Here is a 25,844-nt window from a genome sequence, read left to right on the forward strand (position 1 = left end):
CGACAAGTCATCCATCCATCCACCATCCCAACCACTCACCCTGCTCTCCGGGTGGCGGGGACGCTGGAGCCTATCCCAGCAGTCACTGGGTGGCAGACGGGGAGACACCCTGGACAGGCCGCACACAGGCCATCACACGCACACACACACACACACACACACACACACACACACACACACACACACACACACACACACACACACACACACACACATTCCCACCTAGGGACAAGTTAGTACGGCTGAGTCACCTGACCTCCGTGTCTTTGGACTGTGGGAGGAAACCGGAGCCCCCGGAGGAAACCCACCCAGACACGGGGAGAACCTGCAACCTCCACACATGTTCGACTCTCATGGTGTACTGGACATCATTCAACCTGCTAATACTGAAGATCTTTCACCAGCCTGTAAACCCAGCCATGCTTCTGCAGCCAGGCAGGCGAACACAGTTCTATCCAGTAGAGTTTCATCTGGGTCCTGCAGGGGCTGGGCGGCCTGAGGGACACCAGTCCTCTACGTCCTCTTTGGCAGGGAATGCTCCCACATGCCACATGCCCTCGGCTTCCTATTGGTTGTGCCTCACAGTTGTTGGTTGCCAATATCAAACCAAATTCAAGTAATTTCACCACTAATTAAACTGATGATCACACGATGACAGTAACCTCCCTGTTTCCTGGAGAAACTGTGGAAACCAGAATGCAGACCACCACCATGTGTTCTGGGATGGCCCCGTTATCAAAGGCTGTTGGAGAGCGATACACAATGCCCTACACAAGACGTGTTGAAGTGTGAAATACTCCTCGACAGTAAGGCAAGATACTCTGGGGATATACCCCAAGAATGGTTGAAAGGAGATAAATATCTAATGAATATACTGCTGGTGGCCGGGAAAAGACTCTTACCGGGAAATGGTCGTCACAGGAGAGCCCAACTTTGAACCCATGGATGGAAATTACAATGGACACTTATAAAATGGAGAAGACAACGGCATCTGTCAATCATTCAGATTTGACCAGAAACGTAAAGCGCTTTGAGTGGCTGTTGCAGCTGGAAAAGCGCTATATAAAATACAACTTGACTGATTGGTTGATTGATTGGTTGATTGATTGATTGATTGATTGATTGATTGATTGACCTCTCCGTGGCATTTGTAGGTCACCGAGGTGAAGGAGGTGAGAGCTGGAAACTGGAGAGAGAACGTCCATTAACCAGAGCGGTTTTCTGAAACCCAGGCTGAGTGACTGCTCACCGTTATGGGATGTTGATGTGAAGACAAGGTTTAACGCGGGTGACGTACGAGGAGGCTCTTCTAAAAGGCCTGCGTGTTGGTCAGGAGGACAGAGATACCTCAACTCAAACCAGGAGCTGGAGGAGCTTCCCCCACCCCCCTTAATGGTGAGCCGAGCACCACAGAGGAAGACTTGACGTGAAACGTGCACACAGCCGTCCATGCTGACCAAGAAGTCGTGGGAGCCGTCTGCCGGGCCCACAGGGCCTCCCTGAGCCCACCGCAGCGTGGAGGTGTGCGGTGGAGGATGGAGGCGGAGGAGGTGCCGCAAAGAGAAGGTGACAGGCCTCTGGATGGGGGGATGTGAAGGCGGGGGATGTCCTGCCAGGTGACATGTCTCCTACTTGGGGTCAACAGAGGTCATGTGGAGCCACCCATACCGAGCGAGCCCGGAGCCTTCTCTGCATCCCTTCGAAGGGAAGCCGATGCAGCCTTTCGTAAACGAGACGGCGCTCAGCTCAGCACAGCAAATCACTAAAGAGGATGAAGCCAAATGTTGTCATCCGGTTGGACTGACCGGCGTTTCTGCCGCCGTCTTGTTTCAGCGAAGGAAGCACAACATTAAAAAGTAACGGCGAGCTTCCTAAATGAAATCCTCGCCACACGTCCACCACAAGAGTCAAGAATTTGTGGCTCAAATAGATGATCAATAAATTAAAAAAGAGATTAAGATTTCACTGGTCAATGGACACAGTCGGGAAGATTGGCATGGAAACTGGTGACCTGTGTGACATGCGGCATATTTACCACAACAGCCGGGCCACAAACACCTGACTCCTGACCGCACCAGTGGACGGTCGCTGTCAGGTGGGACTTTCCATCTTCATCACGGCAGCCCGATGAGGAAGAAGAGGGCAGGTAGTGTGGAGTGTGAAGGAAGGGGAGCTGTTGTCTCTAACAGCAGATATGACAGGACAAGCTGGTAGAAGAGCTTCACCAGCAGATAGAACCACACCCAGCTAGAACCACACCAGCAGATAGAACCACATCCAGCTAGAACCACACCAGCAGATAGAACCACACCAGCAGATAGAACCACATCCAGATAAAACCACATCCAGATAGAACCACGTCCAGATAGAACTACACCCAGCTAGAACCACATCCAGCTAGAACAGCATCCAGATAGAACCACGTCCAGATAGAACTACACCCAGATAGAACCACGTCCAGATAGAACTACACCCAGCTAGAACCACATCCAGCTAGAACCACATCCAGCTAGAACAGCATCCAGATAGAACCACGTCCAGATAGAACTACACCCAGATAGAACCACGTCCAGATAGAACCACATCCAGATTGAACAGCATCCAGATAGAACCACACCCAGATAGAACAGCATCCAGATAGAACCACATTCAGACAGAACCACACCCAGATAGAACAGCATCCAGATAGAACCACTCCCAGATAGAACAGCATCCAGATAGAACCACATCCAGATAGAACTACACCCAGATAGAACCACGTCCAGATAGAACTACACCCAGCTAGAACCACATCCAGCTAGAACCACATCCAGCTAGAACAGCATCCAGATAGAACCACGTCCAGATAGAACTACACCCAGATAGAACCACGTCCAGATAGAACCACATCCAGATTGAACAGCATCCAGATAGAACCACACCCAGATAGAACAGCATCCAGATAGAACCACATTCAGACAGAACCACACCCAGATAGAACAGCATCCAGATAGAACCACTCCCAGATAGAACAGCATCCAGATAGAACCACGTCCAGATAGAACTACACCCAGATAGAACCACGTCCAGATAGAACCACATTCAGACAGAACCACACCCAGATAGAACAGCATCCAGATAGAACCACTCCCAGATAGAACAGCATCCAGATAGAACCACTCCCAGATAGAACAGCATCCATACGTCAAACCCAGTGAGCTCTCTGGCTTCAACACACACGACCGTCAGTTCAATAAAACAATCTTTATTCTATTTATTCCATTCAGTACCAGGTTCCATATATGTGATCGTTCAACCACTGTTTACCACAGACAAAGACGGTAGGATGGACTCACTTCTTTTTTTTTCCTTTCATATTTTTCATCAGGCAGTTATCCTCTCCAGTTGTCAGAGCAGGTTATGATCCTCACATCCTCGCCTGGTGCCTGTTGTGCTTTTACTGTCGTGGCTCAAAATGCTTCATTGTAGAAGTGTGATCTATAAATGTTACGCAACGTCCACAGACACATTCATAGAAATAATGTGACTGTGGGTGGACAGTTAAAACATTATGTAAAGACAATATGTTGTATAACTACATGTTGGCATCAGTCAAACGGCTGCACACCTGCATGACTCATGCTGCTCTGAGCCGACAGCCATAACTCTGGACCGACCACACGAAACATGTGTGTGTGTGTGTGTGTGTGTGTGGCAGAGAGAGAGAGAGAGAGAGAGAGAGAGAGAGAGAGAGAGAGAGAGAGAGAGAGAGAGAGAGAGAGAGAGAGAGAGAGAGAGAGAGAGAGAGAGAGAGAGAGAGAATGTTTCCCAATTAATGTTTAGCTTTTTCGATGTTTAAACACTTGCTTTGGCAATATGTACGTACATCGTTATGTCATGTCAGTAAAGCCATCTGAATCTGAATTTGAATTTGAAAGAGGGAGAGAAAGGAAAAGGGAAGGAGAGAGAGAGAGAAGAGGGAGAGAGAGGAAGAGGGAGAGAGAGGAAGAGGGAGAGAGAGGAAGAGAGAGGAAGAGGGAGAGAGAGGAAGAGGGAGAGAGAGGAAGAGGGAAGGAGAGAGAGAGAGAGAGAGAGAAGAAGAGGGAGAGAGAGGAAGAGGGAGAGAGAGGAAGAGAGAGGAAGAGGGAGAGAGAGGAAGAGGGAGAGAGAAGAAGAGGGAGAGAGAGGAAGAGGGAGAGAGAGGAAGAGGGAGAGAGAGGAAGAGAGAGAAGAAGAGGGAGAGAGAGGAAGAGGGAGAGAGAAGAAGAGGGAGAGAGAGGAAGAGGGAGAGAGAGGAAGAGGGAGAGAGAGGAAGAGAGAGGAAGAGGGAGAGAGAGGAAGAGAGAGAGAGAGGAAGAGGGAAGGAGAGAGAGAGAGAAGAAGGAGAGAGAGGAAGAGGGAAGGAGAGAGAGAGAGAAGAAGAGGGAGAGAGAGGAAGAGAGAGGAAGAGGGAGAGAGAGGAAGAGGGAAGGAGAGAGAGAGAAGAAGAGGGAGAGAGAGGAAGAGGGAAGGAGAGAGAGATAGAGGAAGAGGGAGAGAGAGAGAGAGAGAGAGAGAGAGAGAGAGAGAGGAAGAGGGAAGGAGAGAGAGAGAGAAGAAGAGGGAGAGAGAGAGAGAGAGAGAGAGGAAGAGGGAGAGAGAGAGCAGAGGCCAGACCCTCAGCTGTCGGGCCTATATTGCTCCTATAGGAGCTCCCACATGGGTAGAGGTTTGGTTGCGATGTGTTGTCACCGGAGGATCTGTCTATTTCAGCTTCTACCTACTTCAGCTTCCATTTCAGCCTCTATTTCAGCTTCTACCTACTTCAGCTTCCATTTCAGCCTCTATTTCAGCTTCTACCTACTTCAGCTTCCATTTCAGCCTCTATTTCAGCTTCTATCTACTTCAGCTTCCATTTCAGCCTCTATTTCAGCTTCTACCTACTTCAGCTTCCATTTCAGCCTCTATTTCAGCCTCTATTTCAGCTTCTGCTTCAGCTTCCATTTCAGCCTCTATTTCAGCTTCTGCTTCAGCTTCTATTTCAGCTTCCATTTCAGCCTCTATTTCAGCTTCTACCTACTTCAGCTTCCATTTCAGCCTCTATTTCAGCCTCTATTTCAGCTTCCATTTCAGCTTCTACCTACTTCAGCTCCGTTGCCGGGCGGTGAAGTGCTGTTCGAGCCTCTTGGGCTCCTCCTCATCACTGGTTTAAGGACAAGCCAGCTGATTAGGCTCAGCTGAGGATGGCGCTATGAATAAATAGCCTTCTCTCAGCCCAGGGCAAATACACAACACGGAGGTGACACATGTGAACCAGTTGGTCTCTTATGTGAAGACTGAGATTCTCAGGGGGTTCTGAGCGGTTCAGAACCGACCTGCTCTTCTCGAATGGACGTTGGGACGTCCCAGTCCCCACTCGTCTCATGTGTCTGAAACAGCCGCAACAGGTGACATGCAAACGGCTCCTCTGAGTCTCAAGCCACGTCCGAGTTCCAGGAAACGGGTTTGGGTAGCCCACTGTTGACGGGGGTGTAAAGTGTTTGAAAATGCAGAAAATTTTCAACTTAATTAATTTCATCCGAAATATTGTAGCGAATTCGGGGAACAAGGAACCGCAGGAAGTGCCGCGGATGGGAAGAGAACCCGCATCGCCCGCACTGCGGGAGACATCGCTGACCGCTCGACTAAGCGGACCGACCCGCCAGCCAGCGGCCAGCGTGTCTACTTATCCACGCACAAATCCAGCTCCTGTGGTTGCGTTGTCCCCCGAATTCGCTACATTGGTGTCAGAAGTGGGATGGAGCGACCGTAAGGCCATCGGAAGCGCATGCGCTCTGAGGCGTGAAGGAGCCGATCTGCTTAAGCGCGGGGCCGCGCTTCCCGAAGGAGGGGGGTAGTGTTACGTGCACGGATAAGAAGACACGCTGGCCGCTGGCTGGCGGGTCTGACCCTTTAGTCGAGCGGTTAGCTGCGGTGCGGGCGATACAGGTTCGCTTCCCGGCCGCGGCAGTTCCTGTGGTTGCGTTGTCCCCCGAATTCGCTACAGTATGTTGACGTTCACCTGATATGTGATGTATGATGTTCCGCTTCCGGTGAGGGAAGATGGCTGCGAGAATTCGCGTTGCGGCGGCCTGAGCCAGGACCGTCCACGCTTTGTCTGCGTGTAAGTTTTGTCTTCGTTTGCTGGCCGGGAGCGCTAGGAGCGCTGGATCCGCTGGGAGAGCTGGGAGAGCGGGGCAGGCTAAGCTAACTGCTAGCCCATGCAGACCGGAAGTTCCGACAGTCATCCTGGCTGGTGGTCCTTCCCTTAGACAGTGATTTGTTGTTTAGTTTGGATTTGTGTTAGTGTAGTGGGTGGGTGTGTTGTTGTAGTGGGTGGGTGTGTTGTTGTAGTGGTTGGGTGTGTTGTTGTAGTGGTTGGGTGTGTTAGTGTAGTGGCTGGGTGTGTTGTTGTAGTGGGTGGGTGTGTTGTTGTAGTGGTTGGGTGTGTTGTTGTAGTGGTGGGTGTGTTGTTGTAGTGGGTGGGTGTGTTGTTGTAGTGGTTGGGTGTGTTGTTGTAGTGGTTGGGTGTGTTGTTGTACTGGGTGGGTGTGTTGTTGTAGTGGGTGGGTGTGTTGTTGTACTGGGTGGGTGTGTTGTTGTAGTGGGTGGGTGTGTTGTTGTAGTGGTTGGGTGTGTTGTTGTAGTGGGTGGGTGTGTTGTTGTAGTGGCTGGGTGTGTTGTTGTAGTGGTTGGGTGCGTTCTTGTAGTGGGTGGGTGTGTTGTTGTAGTGGGTGGGTGTGTTGTTGTAGTGGGTGGGTGTGTTGTTGTAGTGGGTGGGTGTGTTGTTGTAGTGGGTGGGTGTGTTGTTGTAGTGGTTGGGTGTGTTGTTGTAGTGGGTGGGTGTGTTGTTGTAGTGGGTGGGTGTGTTGTTGTAGTGGTGGGTGTGTTGTTGTAGTGGGTGGGTGTGTTGTTGTACTGGGTGGGTGTGTTGTTGTAGTGGTTGGGTGTGTTGTTGTAGTGGTGGGTGTGTTGTTGTAGTGGGTGGGTGTGTTGTTGTACTGGGTGGGTGTGTTGTTGTAGTGGTTGGGTGTGTTGTTGTAGTGGTTGGGTGTGTTGTTGTAGTGGGTGGGTGTGTTGTTGTACTGGGTGGGTGTGTTGTTGTAGTGGGTGGGTGTGTTGTTGTAGTGGGTGGGTGTGTTGTTGTCTTTGTGTTGTGCTGCTGTGGGCTGGGGGGACGGCATGTCGTTTCATTTCATGTACACAAGTTCTCCTGACTCCTGATATTCAGTAAGCACCTCATGACTTCAGCTTGGCTGAGCTGTTCCACCATAAGATGTGTATCATCTTTACATTTTAATCTAAATAAGTTAAAATGACGGTTAAATCATAGGCTATTCTGAATTGATGCACAGAAACCCCTTGATCACCTGTTAAAACAGCTGCCCCCTCTGGCCAGCAGATGGTACTACACCAGTAATGCTTTGGGGCGTATTCCTCTCAGCGATATTGGAGGAAAATCTGGCTGTTAGAACCAAGTGGCTGGCAATAGCATGGACAAACCTCGTGTTATGTAGATGACGACATAGTCTGCACTACTTGATTATGTGAAAGTGAGAATAGAAATCTACTGCTACTACTACTACTACTACTACTAGTGCTACTACTAGTGCTACTACTACTACTACTACTGCTGCTGCTACTACTACTACTTCTACTGCTACTGCTACTACTACTACTACTACTTCTACTGCTACTGCTACTACTACTACTACTACTACTGCTACTACTAGTGCTGGTACTACTAGTGCTACTACTGCTACTACTAGTGCTACCGCTACTACTACTACTACTGCTGCTACTACTAGTACTACTACTACTAGTGCTACTACTACTATTAGTGCTACTGCTGCTGCTACTACTACTACTGTTACTACTGTTACTTCCGGCTGCTCCCGTTAGGGGGCGCCACAGTGGATCATCCGTTTCCATCTCTTCCTGTCCTCTGCATCTTCCTCACCTGCATGTCCTCCCTCACCACATCCATAAACCTCCTCTTTGGCCTTCCTCTTCTCCTCTTCCCTGGCAGCTCCATATTCAGCATCCTTCTCCCAGTATACCCAGCATCTCTCCTCCACACATGTCCAAACCATCTCCATCTTGTCTCTCTTGCTTTGTCTCCAAACCGTCCAACCTGAGCTGTCCCTCTAATATACTCGTTCCTAATCCTGTCCTTCTTCATCACTCCCAATGAAAATCTTATCATCTTCATCTCTGCCACCTCCAGCTCCACCTCCTGTCTTTTCATCAGTGCCACTGTCTCCAAACCATATAACATAGCTGGTCTCACTACCATCTTGTAAACCTTCCCTTTAACTCTTGCTGGTACCCTTCTGTCACACATCACTCCTGACACTCTTCTCCACCCACTCCACCCTGCCTGCACTCTCTTCTTCACCTCTCTCCTGCACTCCCCATTACTCTGGACAGTTGACCCCAAGTATTTAAACTCATCCACCTTTGTCACCTCCACTCCTTGCATCCTCACCATTCCACTGTCCTCCCTCTCATTCACACATAGGTATTCCGTCTTGCTTCTACTGACTTTCATTCCTCATCTCTCCAGTGCATACCTCCACCTCTCCAGGCTCTCCTCCACCTGCACCCTACTCTCATTACAGACCACAATGTCATCCATAAACATCAGCGTCCATGGAGACTCCTGCCTGATCTCGTCCATCAACCTGTCCATCACCACTGCAAACAAGAAAACTGAGACAAAAACCGAGAATGGTAATATGACATTTAATATAACCGTCTCACAGGCCCTTAAATGTGTTTGAAATCTTAATATTTTTTTTGCCAGAGCCATGCGCTATTAACAAGTAACTAAGACATATTCTTTGAGTTTTGACAAAGTATTTATGATTTTTTTTAAAGTGCATTATATGTTCTTCCTTGAGAATATACTTCAGACAGTGAAAAATAGATCTAAATAGGACTCAGATTTTTAGATTTCAGTGCTGTTCTTTGTACTGACTATAGATGTTTGATTTATTTTATTTTTCCAAGCCATTGACATATTTCTAAAGGGACAACACCAGTGGAGGCTGGTGTTGCCCCCCCCCCATTTGGGGGGGGGCGCAATTTAGCTTGGTGCAGCACACCTGACAGCTGCTTTAATGGCCACACAGTCACAGAGTTAGTAAGAAGGACAATGCCAGGGGTGCCCAACTCCAGGCCTCGAGGGCTGCAGTGTCTGCGGGTATTTGTTCCAACCATGCACTACATCACCTGATTTAACTAATTAGCTCACCTCTTGGGCCAAGGGAGGAAAGGAATTAGTTAAATCAGGCGGTGTAGTGCATGGTTGGAACAAATACCTGCAGACACTGCGGCCCTCGAGGCCTGGAGTTGAGCACCTGTGAGTAGCCTATAGATTTCATCGGGGTTTGTAGACGGTGGATGATTGACAGTCGAGACGAGACGCGGTGGTGGGTGTGAACATGATTGACAGCGACGAGAATTGTCCAATCACATTAGATCAAAAAACATTAAAACAATACCAATCCACTGCCAATAAAAGTGGGAGTGTCTGGGGCGCACGGAACTGCGCCCCCTGGAAAATCTGAAGAAACCAATCAGACAGCAGCCTCAGGTCACCTGCTTGCCACAAGTTTGAGGGCTTATATAAGGTAAGGTTTGGCCAGGGCCCCTCACCCAGGAAGTATGTGTATTCAGACAGGAAGTATATGTATTCAGACAGGAAGTATATGTATTCAGACAGGAAGTATAGGTATTCAGACAGAAACCAACCAAACACCATTTGAACCAATATTTAATGCTGCTGACAGGCGCTCACAGACTGACAGCCCTTTTATTTCATCATTATTTGCATCATACAACCACATTATATTGAACATGTTTGAGTAGATTTTCATCTCTTGATGTGTGAAGGGGGCGGCGCCCCAGCGCCCCGTACTGGCCAGGCCAGCCGCCAACTGGACAGCACCCTCCTAGTTTTCGTTGCGACGCTCTCTGAAGGAGTTCAAAATAATCGACTCTCTCCGCTCGGCCAGGCTCCACATCACGGAGAGGCGTCCGTCCGCGTCGACTCGCTCCGATCTCTCCATCAGTGTAGTTTCGGAAACCCAACTAGTGCGCTCCAGCGGAGGACTAAAGGCGTCCGCTCACCGGGAGGGAACCTCTACAGGTAGGCGGAGGCTCTTGGTTGAACTTCAGGCTACTTATTAGTCTTTCTTTTTCTTCTCGTTTGTTTGCTGATGAGCAGCAGCGGGTTCGCCGCGGTGTGATATGTGTGAACGGCTGGATGAGGACGAACCGCGACGGGGTGTCTGTTAGGACCGTCCGCGGACCGGCCACGTTAACTTGGGGGGAATTGTCACTCAGCGCAGCGTTCAACTGAAGCTTTGTCCCATCATGCATGATCCATCCCACCACCACCACCCCTCCTCGCGCCGCGCCGCGCGCGTGGCGCGAGGCAGACGGGTCACTTGATTCCTGATTCCGTATGAGGAGCTGCCGCTTTAGCCGGACCCCCCCCACCCCCCCACTACAAGTCCGGCTTAATAGACAATATACACAGGTCAGTTAAGTATTCTGCTGGAGCTTCCTCACTTTATTCTATTCACTTTGTTTTATTAAGGTTTGTTATTTTCATTCGTTTCGTCTGTTCTCTTCTTTTATCATAGTCACATTTTCATCTCCGCACGTTCACTTCATTTAAAGCGCGTTTTAATGTACGAGATATCCTTTATCAAGAGAGCCTGATGGATGGATGGATGGAGGGATGGATGGATGGATGGAAGGATGGATGGATGGATGGAAGGAAGGATGGATGGATGGATGGATGGATGGATAGAAGGAAGGATGGATGGATGGATGGAAGGAAGGATGGATGGATGGATGGATGGATGGATGGATGGATGGATGGATGGAAGGATGGATGGATGGATGGATGGATGGATGGATGGATGGATGGAGGGGATGGATGGAAGGATGGATGGATGGAAGGATGGATGGATGGATGGATGGATGGATGGATGGATGGATGGGTGGAAGGATGGATGGATGGATGATGGAAGGATGGATGGATGGATGGATGGATGGAGGGATGGATGGAAGGATGGATGGATGGAAGGATGGATGGATGGAGGGATGGATGGATGGATGGATGGATGGATGGAAGGATGGATGGATGGAGGGATGGATGGAAGGATGGATGGATGGAAGGATGGATGGATGGAAGGATGGATGGATGGATGGAAGGAAGGATGGATGGATGGATGGATGGATGGATGGATGGATGGATGGATGGATGGATGGATGGAAGGATGGATGGATGGATGGATGGATGGATGGATGGATGGAAGGAAGGAAGAAAGTCTTGGACAGTGGGCTCTGTCCGTGGTGTTGAAATGTGTTGAAACGTGTATTTGCTTCCAGGCTGCACAGACTAATGTAGATGAGATGTACAATAGATGTACAGTTGATGTACGGTACATGTACAGTAGATGAACGGTAGATGTACAATATAGGTACAGTAGATGTACGGTACATGTACAGTAGATGAACGGTAGATGTACAATATAGGTACAGTAGATGTACAGTAGATGTACGGTACATGTACAGTAGATGAACGGTAGATGTACAGTAGATGTACAATATATGTACAGTAGATGTACAGTAGATGTACAGTAGATGTACGGTAGATGTACAATATATGTACAGTAGATGTACAGTAAATGTATGGTACATGTAGATTAGATGTACGTTAACTGTATGTTAGCTGTAAAGTACATGTATGGTAGCTGTGCAATAGATGTATAGTAGATGTACGGTATATGTATATTGGGTGTACGGTAATGGCAGAATTACGGTAACTGTATGGTAGATGTACAGTAAATGTATGTTAGATGTATAGTAGATGTATGGTAGATGTACATTAGATGTATGGTAGATGTATGGTATATGTATAGTAGAGGAATGGTAGATGTACATTAGATGTATGGTAGATGTATGGTAGATGTACATTAGATGTATGGTAGATGTATGGTAGATGTACATTAGATGTATGGTAGATGTATGGTAGATGTAAGGTATATGTATAGTAGAGGAATGGTAGATGTACAATAGATGTGTGGTAGATGTATGGTAGATGTATGGTAGATGTACATTAGATGTATGGTAGATGTATGGTAGATGAATGGTAGATGTACATTAGATGTATGGTAGATGTATGGTACATGTGTATTAGATGTATGGTAACTGTATGGTACATGTACGGTAGATGTGTAGTAGATGTATAGTAGATGTACGGTACATGTATATTGGGTCTACGGTAACTGTATGGCAGAAGTACGGTAACTGTATGGTACATGTACGGTAGATGTACAGTAGATGTAAGTAGATGTATGGTAGATGTACAGTAGATGTACGGTACATGTATATTGGGTGTATGGTAACTGTATGGTACATGTACGGTAGATGTACAGTAGATGTATAGTAGATGTACAGTAGATGTGTAGTAGATGTATAGTAGATGTATGTTACATGTATATTGGGTGTACGTTAACTGTATGGCAGAAGTACGGTAACTGTATGGTACATGTACGGTAGATGTACAGTAGATGTAAGTAGATGTATGGTAGATGTACAGTAGATGTACGGTACATGTATATTGGGTGTACGTTAACTGTATGGCAGAAGTACGGTAACTGTATGGTACATGTACGGTAGATGTACAGTAGATGTATAGTAGATGTACAGTAGATGTATGGTAGATGTATAGTAGATGTACGGTACATGTATATTGGGTGTACGGTAACTGTATGGCAGAAGTACGGTAACTGTACTATATCTACTCACTCCCCCAAATCATTAGAGACTCAGAATCCCTCCCACTCTTCCAATCCCGTCTCAAGACACACCTTTTCTCCATTGCCTTCTCGTGCCCCCCCCCCCCTGTCCACTCAGCCGCCCCTGGTCTGGGGCAGGCTGGGGACTGAGCGCTCGACCTGCCCCCTCCCTCAGCTCCCTCCCCAAGTGCATCAGACCCTGCTGCGGGCTGCCCACATTCAGGTCATCGGTCGGGACTCACCTCTTCAGACCTCGTCTGTGATTTACGATGTTTGTTTTTCTTGCCCTTTTCTATCTGTCCAAGTAGGAGAGTGCTGCCGGCGCCGTGTGTGGCTGCCGCTTCTCCCTCTCGTAGCCCCCTTCCCCTCCACCCCTGTATGTCTGCCCCCCCCTTCCCATCCACCCCTGTATGTCTTCTCCCTCTCGTAGCCCCCCTTCCCCTCCACCCCTGTATGTCTTCTCCCTCTCGTAGCCCCCCTTCCCCTCCACCCCTGTATGTCTTCTCCCTCTCATAGCCCCCTTCCCATCCACCCCTGTATGTCTTCTCCCTCTCGTAGCCCCCCTTCCCATCCACCCCTGTATGTCTTCTCCCTCTCGTAGCCCCCCTTCCCATCCACCCCTGTATGTCTTCTCCCTCTCGTAGCCCCCTTCCCCTCCACCCCTGTATGTCTTCTCCCTCTCGTAGCCCCCTTCCCATCCACCCCTGTATGTCTTCTCCCTCTCGTAGCCCCCCTTCCCATCCACCCCTGTATGTCTGCCCCCCCCTCCCATCCACCCCTGTATGTCTTCTCCCTCTCGTAGCCCCCTTCCCATCCACCCCTGTATGTCTGCCCCCCCCTCCCATCCACCCCTGTATGTCTTCTCCCTCTCGTAGCCCCCCTTCCCATCCACCCCTGTATGTCTGCCCCCCTTCCCATCCACCCCTGTATGTCTGCGTTATGTTTATCTGTAGTCTTGTTTCCCCCCGTTTATTGTAAAGCCACTTTGAGTATTAGAAAAGCGCTATATACATTTAATTTATTATTATTATTATTATTATTATTAACTGTATGGTAGATGTATAGTTGATGCACAGTACATGTACATTAGATGTACGGTAGCTGTAAAGCAGATGTACAGTAGATGTATAGTAGATGTACAGTAGATGTGCAGTAGATGTGCACTAGTTGTACGGTAGATGTACAGTAGATGTGCAGTAGATGTGCAGTAGATGTACAGTAGATGTACAGTAGTTGTGCAGTAGATGTACAGTAGATGTACAGTAGATGTACAGTAGTTGTGCAGTAGATGTACAGTAGATGTACAGTAGATGTGCAGTAGATGTGCAGTAGATGTCCAGTAGTTGTGCAGTAGATGTACAGTAGATGTACAGTAGATGTACAGTAGATGTACAGTAGTTGTGCAGTAGATGTACAGTAGATGTGCAGTAGATGTGTTTCTGGAGCTCTGCTACAACCAAATCAGAGAGTAGTTTTCTATACTGACGTCTGGATGAAACGATGACTTGTAATGTACCAGCCACAGTATACATATGTCCTGTGTGTGTGTGTGTGTGTGATTTTCAGCATCAGTCCGTGTTTAAAGGTCCATCTTCAGCAGCATCGCCTCCCTCTGGTTGGCAGCTCGTCTCGTCTGATCCAGGATGAACGACATCCAGGAGGCCAGCTCCCCGGCCGCCAGCCTCAGTGGTCCAGCTGCCTGCGTGTCTAAAGTGGAGCTGCGCTTGTCGTGTAAAGCCCTGCTGGACCGGGACACGCTGAACAAGTCCGACCCCTGCGTCATCCTGATGGTGCAGACCCAAGGACAGTGGACGGAGGTCAGACCCCGCTTCCCTTTTATTTCTTTTCTTTTCTTTTCAGTTGCTGATTCCCGTGCAGGAAGGCAAGGCCAGTTTGCATTTCAGAGACAGAGGCAGGTCAGAGTGCTGCAGGACCATGTGGACCATTGTCTCAATGTGCTGTCTTGTAGAACTGACACTATCGGTAGCAGTAGTTCAGAGATGTTACACAGCCTTTAACTCATACCCCACTCATTGCATTTATCCATCCATCCATCATCCAAACCGCTGATCCTGCTCAGGGTCGCAGGGATGCTGGAGCCGATCCCAGCAGTCAGTGGGCGGCAGGCGGGGAGACACCCTGGACAGGCCGCCGGGCCTCACTGCATTTACATTTATTCATTTAGCAGAGGCGTTTATCTAAACGAGCTACAAAAGAGTCAGAAACGACCTAACGAGCTAAGTGTCACATAGCCATCATTAACTACCTTCTTTACTTCCCCAAAGTGGAAAATATTCATGATGGGGTTTAACCGAAGGTGTCTGGAGGACTTCAGAATAGTAGAAGAAGAGCCTCATAAGCCCTTTTGCTGTGGGCCAGCAAGAGGGGTCAGGACTCAGGACTACTTCCATGTATCCGTCAGCTCAAGGCCGAACTCTCATCGAAGTAAAACAACCAAACATTTGCTGAAAAGCGTGTCTGTGGGTTGAAAGACGAGGCCAGGCGGTGTGTGTGACGTCATACTTAGGAAAGACTTGTTACTCTCACTTCATTCATCCCGGCACCCGTGTCTGGACAGAGAACCTGCCGGAGCACAGGTAGCAGATTTGGGTTCGGTGACTCTGCAGCAGCTTTTAGACTCTGGCTTTCTGAACCAGACAAACACCACACTTTAATCACAATACTTTGTTCATCCTATAGAATATTATATTATAATATATATTATATTATATTACATTATATTACATTACATAATATTATATTACATTACATTATATTATATTGTATTGTATTGTATTATATTATATTACATTATATCGTATTATATTATATTACATTACATTATATTATATTACGTTACATTATATTATATTGTATTATATTACTTTACATTATATTATATTATATTATGTATTACATTATATTGTATTGTATTATATTATATTACATTACATTACATTATATTATATTGTATTATATTATATTGCATTATATTATATTATATTATATTATTAGGCCATGGTGGCGCAGTGGTTAGCATGGCCGCCTCACAGCAAGAAGGTCCTGGGTTCGAGCCCCGGGGTAGTCCAACCTAGGGGGTGGACCCGGGTCGTCCTCTGTGTGGAGTCTGCATGTTCTCCCCATGTCTGCATGGGTTTCCTCCGGGTGCTCCAGTTTCCTCCCACAGTCCAAAGACATGTAGGTCAGGTGAATCACCGTACTACATTGTGCAGTATGTTGATCTGTCCTATCTGCAGTGTGTTGACCTGTCCTATCTGCAGCGCGTTGACCTGTCCTATCTGCAGGGTGTTGACCTGTCCTATCTGCAGCATGTTGACCTGTCCTATCTGCAGGGTGTTGACCTGTCCTATCTGCAGTGTGTTGACCTGTCCTATCTGCAGCATGTTGACCTGTCCTATCTGCAGTATGTTGATCTGTCCTATCTGCAGTGTGTTGATCTGTCCTATCTGCGGCGCGTTGACCTGTCCTATCTGCAGGGTGTTGACCTGTCCTATCTGCAGTGTGTTGACCTGTCCTATCTGCAGTGTGTTGACCTGTCCTATCTGCAGTGTGTTGACCTGTCCTATCTGCGGCGCGTTGACCTGTCCTATCTGCGGCGCGTTGACCTGTCCTATCTGCGGCGCGTTGACCTGTCCTATCTGCGGCGCGTTGACCTGTCCTATCTGCAGCATGTTGACCTGTCCTATCTGCGGCGTATTGACCTGTCCTATCTGCAGCGCGTTGACCTGTCCTATCTGCAGCGTGTTGACCTGTCCTATCTGCGGCGTGTTGACCTGTCCTATCTGCAGCGTGTTGACCTGTCTTATCTGCGGCGCGTTGACCTGTCCTATCTGCGGCGTGTTGACCTGTCCTATCTGCAGTGTGTTGACCTGTCCTATCTGCAGCGTATTGACCTGTCCTATCTGCGGCGTGTTGACCTGTCCTATCTGCAGCGTGTTGACCTGTCCTATCTGCAGTGTGTTGTGATGACATGATGAAATCCGTTTTTGTGTGTTGTGTTGTCATCCATGTTTCCATCCTTGCTGAGTCCCGGGCTGACGGGGAGCGTAGGCAACAGCTCTCCTGTGTCTCAGTTAATGAAGACGTGCAGTTTGTGAAGGGGAATGTAAGATAGGCCGACACAGACAATTCACCAGACACACTCCCTCCTGTCCTGCTCTAGGAGGTGATAATTAGCTATAATACTCACTGAACCCGGCCGGTGAAATGGTTCAGCCAGTGTGAATGTGAGACTGCCACGTGCTGTCATGGCGTGCTAGTTATAATACTATATACTACTGGTGAGGCCTGGTAGGGCTGAGCACACAGCTGTGGATTTGTCATTAACTTACGGTTTGGGTGCTGTGTGTGAGAAAATGAATGCACATATGTGTAGGAATACTGGATGTGAGGAGACTTTTAACACTGCCAGTAGTGAAGGAGCGGCACCATTTTGAATATCTCACATACTTTTCTATTAGGACTGCACTCCCCAGTACACCTGATGAAAGTAAGCAGCGTGGCCACTACACTACACTACACTACACTACACTACACTACACTACACTACACTACACTACACTACACTACACTACACTACACTACACTACACTGAATTGCACTGCGCTGCGCTGTGCTGCACTGCACTGCACTGCACTGCATTACACTACACTACACTGCGCTGCGCTGCACTACACTGCACTGCACTGCATTACACTACACTGCACGACATGACACGACACGACACGACATATCACTGCAATACACTGCGCTGCACTGCACTGCACTACACTGCACTGCACTACATTACACTGCACTACACTGCACTGCACTACACTGAACTGCACTACACTGAACTGCATTACACTGCACTACACTACACTGCACTACATGACACGACACGACACGACACGACACGACACATCACTGCAATACACTGAACTGCACTGCACTGCGCTGCACTGCACTGCACTACACTGCACTGCACTACACTGAACTGCATTACACTGCACTACATTACACTGCACTACACTACACTACACTACACGACAATGCTTTTATGCTAATGCTGAAATATTACTACAGCCAATTTCAACCCATCCATTCCTCTTTACACCTCCAGTTCATAATATTCCACCTAATTTTCCTCATGAGGATATATTTATAGATATACGTATATAGATAGATCTATCTATCTATCTATCTATCTATCTATCTATCTATCTATCTATCTATCTATCTATCTATATAGCGTTTTTTTCTGAAATGTTGTTGTGAGTGCTCAACAAATGAGGAGCGGAATCACTGTTCTTCTCAGAACAGTGATGCCCAATATATAAACACACACACGCGCACACACACACACACACACACACACACACACACACACACACACACAAATATATATATATATATATATATATATATATAAGACACACAAACATATATATACATACATATCTAGGGGGATTATAGGGAGATTTTTTCCTACACACACACACACACACACACACACACACACACACATCCCTACAACCCTGAGATCAGGATTAGCGGTTCACATAATTTATGTATGTATGTATGTATGTATGTATGTATGTATGTATGTATGTATGTATGTATGTATGTATGTATGTATGTATGTATGTATGTATGTATATATACACACTCACCGGCCACTTTATTAGGCACACCTGTCCAACTGCTCGTTAACGCAAATTTCTAATCAGCCAATCACATGGCAGCAACTCAATGCATTTAGGCATGTAGACATGGTCAAGACGATCTGCTGCAGTTCAAACCGAGCATCAGAATGGGGAAGAAAGGTGATTTAAGTGACTTTGAACGTGGCATGGTTGTTGGTGCCAGACGGGCTGGTCTGAGTATTTCAGAAACTGCTGATCTACTGGGATTTTCACACACAACCATCTCTAGGGTTTACAGAGAATGGTCCGAAAAACAGAAAATATCCAGTGAGCGGCAGTTCTGTGGGCGAAAATGCCTTGTTGATGCCAGAGGTCAGAGGAGAATGGCCAGACTGGTTCGAGCTGATAGAAAGGCAACAGTAACTCAAATAACCACTCATTACAACCGAGGTATGCAGAAGAGCATCTCTGAACGCACAACACGTCGAACCTTGAGGCAGATGGGCTACAGCAGCAGAAGACCACACCGGGTGCCACTCCTGTCAGCTAAGAACAGGAAACTGAGGCTACAATTCGCACAGGCTCACCAAAATTGGACAATAGAAGATTGGAAAAACGTTGCCTGGTCTGATGAGTCTCGATTTCTGCTGCGACATTCGGATGGTAGGGTCAGAATTTGGCATCAACAACATGAAAGCATGGATCCATCCTGCCTTGTATCAACGGTTCAGGCTGGTGGTGGTGGTGTAATGGTGTGGGGGATATTTTCTTGGCACACTTTGGGCCCCTTAGTACCAATTGAGCATCGTGTCAACGCCACAGCCTACCTGAGTATTGTTGCTGACCATGTCCATCCCTTTATGACCACAGTGTTCCCATCTTCTGATGGCTACTTCCAGCAGGATAACGCGCCATGTCATAAAGCTCGAATCATCTCAGACTGGTTTCTTGAACATGACAATGAGTTCACTGTACTCAAATGGCCTCCACAGTCACCAGATCTCAATCCAATAGAGCACCTTTGGGATGTGGTGGACCGGGAGATTTGCATCATGGATGTGCAGCCGACAAATCTGCAGCAACTGCGTGATGCTATCATGTCAATATGGACCAAACTCTCTGAGGAATGTTTCCAGTACCTTGTTGAATCTATGCCACGAAGGATTAAGGCAGTTCTGAAGGCAAAAGGGGGTCCAACCCGGTACTAGCAAGGTGTACCTAATAAAGTGGCCAGTGAGTGTATATATATATATATGTGTGTGTGTGTGTGTGTGTGTGTGTGGGCCCTGTATGATGGGGCCTGGCGGCCTGTCCAGGGTGTCTCCCCGCCTGCTGCTCAATGACCGCTGGGATAGACTCTAGCATCCCCACGACCCTGAGAGCAGGATAAGCGGTTTGGACAATGGATGGATGGATGGATGGATCTACTACTTTCGGCTGCTTCCATTAGGGGGCGCCACAGCGGATCATCCGTTTCCATTTCCTCCTGTCTTCTGCATCTTCCTCTGTCACACCAGCCACCTGCATGTCCTCCCTCACCACATCCATAAACCTCCTCTTTGGCCTTCCTCTTCTCCTCTTCCCTGGCAGCTCCATATTCAGCATCCTTCTCCCAATATACCCAGCATCTCTCCTCCACACATGTCCAAACCATCTCAATCTTGCCTCTCTTGCTTTGTCTCCAAACCATCCAACATGAGCTGTCCCTCTAATATACTCATTCCTAATCCTGTCCTTCTTCGTTACTCCCAGTGAAAATCTTATCATCTTCACCTCCGCCACCTCCAGCTCCTCCTCCTGTCTTTTCGTCAGTGCCACTGTCTCCAAACCATACAACATAGCTGGTCTCACTACCATCTTGTAAACCTTCCCTTTAACTCTTACTGGTACCCTTCTGTCCCAAATTACTCCTGACACTCTTCTCCACCCACTCCACCCTGCCTGCACTCTCTTCTTCACCTCTCTCCTGCACTCCCCGTTACTTTGGACAGTTGACCCCAAGTATTTAAACTCAAACGCCTTCATCACCTCCACTCCTTGCATCCTCACCATTCCACTGTCCTCCCTCTCATTCACGCATAGGTATTCCGTCTTGCTCCTACTGACTTTCATTCCTCTTCTCTCCAGTGCATACCTCCACCTCTCCAGGCTCTCCTCAACCTGCACCCTACTGTCACTACAGACACAATGTCATCTGCGAACATCATCGTCCACGGAGACTCCTGCCTAATCTTGTCCGTCAACCTGTCCATCACCATTGCAAACAAGAAAGGGCTCAGAGCCGATCCTTGATGTAATCCCACCTCCACCTTGAACCGATCTGTCATTCCAACCACACACCTCACCATTGTCACACTTCCCTCATACATATCCTGCACCACTCCTACATACTTCTCTGCAACTCCTGACTTCCTCATACAATACCACACCTCCTCTCTCGGCACCCTGTCGTATGCTATCTCTAAATCTACAAAGACACAACGTAACTCCTTCTGGCCTTCTCTACACTTCTCCATCAACCCTCTCAAAGCAAACATCCCATCTGGGTGCTCTTTCATGGCATGAAACCATACTGCTGCTCACTGGTCATCACCTCTCCTCTTAACCTAGCTTCTATTACTCTTTCCCATATCTTCATGCTGTGGCTGATCAACTTTATACCTCTGTAGTTGCTACAGTTCTGCACGTCGCCCTTGTTCTTGAGAATCGGTACCAGTATGCTTCTTCTCCACTCCTCAGGCATCCTCTCACTTTCCAGGATTGTGTTAAACAATCTAGTTAAAAACCCCACTGCCATCTCTCCTAAACATCTCCATGCCTCCACAGGTATGTCATCAGGACCAACTGCCTTTCCACTCTTCATCCTCTTCATAGCTGCCCTCACTTCCTCCTTGCTAATCCACTGCACTTCCTGATTCACTATCCCTACATCATCCAACATTCTCTCTCTCTCATTTTCTTCATTCATCAGCTCCTCAAAGTCCTCCTTCCACCTTCTTAGCACACTCTCCTCGCTTGTCAGCACATTTCCATCTCTATCCTTGATCACCCTAACTTGCTGCACATCCTTTGCAGCTTGGTCTCTCTGTCTAGCCAATCGGTACAAGTCCTTTTCTCCTTCCTTAGTGTCTAACCTTTCATACAACTCACCATACGCCTTTTCCTTTGCCTTTGCCACCTCTCTCTTCGCTTTATGCTGCATCTCCTTATACTCCTGTCTACTTTCTTCATCTCTCTGACTATCCCACTTCTTCTTTGCCAACCTTTTCGTCTTTATACTTTGCTGTACTTCCTCATTCCACCACCAAGTCTCCTTGTCCTCCTTCCTCTGTCCTGATGACACATCAGGATGGGTGGATCCATCCATGGACACAGAGTCGCTGCCCATCTTTCGGCGCAGGGTGAAAACTCACCTCTTCAAGAACTACAACCCTGTTACTTGCTTTTAGCACTTATTGTATTCACTCATTTAAAAAAAACCTCTTTCTTGCGCTTTTACTTTAGCACCAGTTTTGCTCTTAGATGCTTGTTTAGATGCACTTATGACCTCTGATGACTAGTAGTTCTCCTGATTTCTTACGTTAAATTACGCATTTATTGTAAGTCGCTTTGGATAAAAGTGTCGGCTACATGACTATAATGTAATGTAATGTAATGAAGGAGCTGGAAGAGGTGATGAGCAGGATGTGAGGGGCCAGAGATGATCTTCTTTGTTCGCTCTACAGTCCGGTTAGTATGTAGAGAGTCAACTGAGGGGAGTGGGTTGTCTATGATTTTGGATATCTTGTTGACAATCTGTTGCAGTTTTTTCTGTGTTTGACTGTTCGTGCTGCCGTACCATACTGTAATACTGTAATAGAAGATGTTATGATGGACTCGATCATGGCTGAGTAAAACAGAATGAGCAGTTGATGTTTGATCTGGTATTTTTCAAGCTGCCTAAGAAAGTAAAGTGGTTGTTGGGCTTTTGCAGTGATGTGTTCAGTGTTGATTTTCCACTTCAGGCTTTTGCTGATGTATGTTCCAAGAAATTTAAAAGAGTCAGTGGTGGTGATGGGGTCTACTACTACTACTACTACTACTACTTTCGGCTGCTCCTGTTAGGGGTCACCACAGCGGATCATCCGTTTCCATTTCTTCCTGTCCTCTGTATCTTCCTCTGTCATACCAGCCACCTGCAAGTCCTCTCTCACCACATCCATAAACCTCCTCTTTGACCTTCCTCTTCTCCTCTTTCCTGGCAGCTCCATATTCAGCATCCTTCTCCCAATATACCCAGCATCTCTCCTCCACACATGTCCATGTCCTTGCTTTGTCTCCAAACCGTCCAACCTGAGCGGTCCCTCTAATATACTCGTTCCTAATCCTGTCCTTCTTTTTTTGGTGATGGGGTCTCCGTTCATTTCTTTTTGGATTTTCCCACTTTTCTTCTCAATTTTACCTAGCTAATCACCCCGCTGTCTGAGCCGTCCGCGGTCACTGCTCCACCCCCTCTGCCGAACCGGGGAGGGCTGCAGACCACCACATGCCTCCTTCGATACATGTGGAGTCGCCAGCTGCTTCTTTTCACCTGACAGTGAGGAGTTTCACCAGGGGGACGTAGCGCGTGGGAGAATCACGCTATTCCCCCCAGTTCCCCCTCCCTCCTGAACAGGTGCCTCGACCGACCAGAGGAGGCGCTAGAGCAGCAACCAGGACACATACCCACATCCGGCTTCCCACCCGCAGACACGCCAATGGTGTTACCTCCGCCCGACCAAGCCGGAGGTAACACAGGGATTCGAACCAGTGATCCCCGTGTTGGTAGGCAATGGAATAGACCGCTACGCCAACCGGACGCCCCCGGGTCTCCGTTCATGGACGTTTTGGGATTCGGCATGAATCAGAAGTCAATTACGAGTTTTTGGGTTTTGGCTGTATTAAGCAGAAGGTTGTTGTTTGCACACCAAGTGACAGCTTGGTCTACTTCCGTGCGGTACTGGGTTTCATCTTTGTTGGAGATGAGGCCTACAACAGTTGTGTCATCTGCGTATTCACAGAACTGGCCGTGGATGTAAAGTGGGTATTGTAAAGTGAGAATAGCCACGGGGAGAGAACACAGCCCTGAGGTGTACCTGTACTGAGGGTAAGAGGGTGTGAGGTTAGGTTATTAACCTTTACCCTCTGTGGCCTGTTCCACAGGAAGCTCTGAATCCAGTGGCATACAGCTGGGTCAGTTTTCATCAAAGAGTATGGTAAAGAGCTTGAGTGGGTTGATGGAGTTGAAGGCGGAACTAAAGTCTATGAACAGAGGCGTCCAGGTAGCAGAGTGGTCTATTCCATTGCCTACTAACACGGGGATCACCGTTCGAATCCCTGTGTTACCTCTGGCTTGGTCGGGCATCCTTACAGGCGCAATTGGCCGTGTCTGTGGGTGGTAAGCCAGATGTGGGTATGTGTCCTGGTCACTGCATTAGCGCCTCCTCTGGTCGGTCGGGGTACCTGTTCGGGGGAATGGGGAATTGGGGAGGGGAGACTGGCGAGATCCTCCCACGCGCTACGTCCCCATGGTGAAACTCCTCACTGTCCCAAGATCGTCATTGCAGAGCGTTCGCCTACTGACTGGGCTATACCAGTAGCACCCTCTGCTCTTAACGCCTCGTCAGATGTTAAAACTCTACAGGCGCACTCTGTCTTTTCGCAGCAGGCGTTATAGAGGAATCTATTAGTCCTTATGCCTCTCCAATTGTGCTTGTTCAAAAGAAAAATGGGGACCTGCGAATGGTTGTAGACTATTGAGGGCTGAACATCCTCACTAAAAAGGATGTCTATCCTTTGCCTCCTATTGAAAAGATATTCACATTACTGTCGGGCTCAAAATGGTTCACTGTCCTCGATCTTAAAAGTGGGTAGTATCAGCTGGAGGTGGAGCCATCTGACCGGCCCAAGACAGCGTTTACCATCCCCTTTGGTACATGGCAATTTCGGAGAATGCCACAGGGCCTGAGCAATTCACCAGAAACATTTCAACGGACTAGGGAGAAAGTAATGGCTGGATTAAACCTTCAGGAAGTTATTACTTTTCTCGGTGACCTAATAGCCTTTTCAGACTTGCTAGAGGAACACGAAGAGAGGCTAATGAAAGTATTGAAACGCATTGCAGACTTTGGGCTTAAATTATCCCCATCTAAATGCAAAATTTTCCAGACAAAATATGATATCTGCCCAAGGAATCCAGCCTGATCCTGACAACATAGCAGCCATCAGGCAATGGCCGCGCCCTCAGACGTTTAGAGAACTTAGATCATTTCTAGGTTTCAATGGATATTATAGGAGATTTGTCCGTGATTTTACCAGGTGTTCCACAGGTTTCGGTTCTGGGTCCTCTCCTTTTCTCCCTGTACACGACATCCCTGGGTTCTGTTATTCGCTCGCATGACTTCTCTTACCCTTGTTATGCCGATGACACCCAGCTGATCTTGTCCTTTCCTCCCTCTGACACACAAGTAGAGACACACATTGCTGCGTGCTTGACTGACATCTCGGAGTGGATGGTGACACACCACCCGAAGCTCAGTTTGGACAAGACAGAGCTGATGTTCCTCCCGGGGAAGGTTGCCCTCACCGAGACCTGACCATCACCATTGACAACACCATGGTGACGCTGACTCGGACTGCGAGGAATCTGGCTGTGATCCTGGACGACCAACTGTCATTTGCTGCAAACGTTGCATCAGTTGCTCGCTCCTGCAGATTTCTCCTCCGTAACATCAGGAGGATTCGTCCATTCCTAACCGACGAGATGGCACAGGTGCTCATCCAGGCTCTGGTCATCTCCCGGCTAGACTATGGCAACTCCCTCCTTGCTGGCACCCCGGCGTCGGCCATCAGACCTCTGGAGCTTGTTCAGAAAGCTGCAGCTCATCTGTTGTTCAACCGCCCTAAATTCTCCCACACAACTCCCCTTCTCATGTCCCTACACTGGCTCCCAGTAGCTGCTCGCATCCAGTTTAAGACTCTGGTGCTAGCCTACAGGGCAGTGACAGGAACAGCTCCTTCCTATCTCCAGGCCATGGTCAAGCCCTACACCCCCGCCTGACCACTTCGCTCTGCTGCCTCGAGACGCCTGGTTGCCCCGTTGCTCAGAGGCCCCTGCTGCCGATCGACCCAGTCACAGCTCTTTTCTGTCCTGGCCCCACAGTGGTGGAATGAACTCCCCACTGATGTCAGGACAGCGGAGTCGCTACCCATCTTTTGGCGCAGGTTGAAAACTCACCTCTTCAAGAACGACTACCCTGTTACTTGTTCTTAGCACTTACTGTATTCACCCATTTAAAAAAAATCTCTTTCTTGCGCTTTTACTTTAGCACTGGTTTTGCTCTTAGATGCTTGTTTAGATAAACTT

At 48.1% G+C, this 25,844-nt stretch overlaps 1 protein-coding gene across 2 annotated transcripts in view; it reads left to right on the forward strand.

The window, feature by feature from the left end:
• Nucleotides 1–14,458: 14,458 nt before the first annotated feature.
• The window catches only part of cpne7 (copine VII), a 103,499-nt gene continuing 92,113 nt past the window's right edge, over nucleotides 14,459–25,844 (forward strand). For both annotated transcript variants that reach the window (XM_056278127.1, XM_056278128.1), the window contains exon 1: nucleotides 14,459–14,632. In XM_056278127.1, coding sequence (XP_056134102.1) covers nucleotides 14,459–14,632 — 174 coding nt within the window. The remainder of the gene's footprint in view (nucleotides 14,633–25,844) is intronic.

This window comes from Lampris incognitus, chromosome 4 (genome assembly GCF_029633865.1).
Source record: "Lampris incognitus isolate fLamInc1 chromosome 4, fLamInc1.hap2, whole genome shotgun sequence".
Classification (NCBI taxonomy): domain Eukaryota; kingdom Metazoa; phylum Chordata; class Actinopteri; order Lampriformes; family Lampridae; genus Lampris; species Lampris incognitus.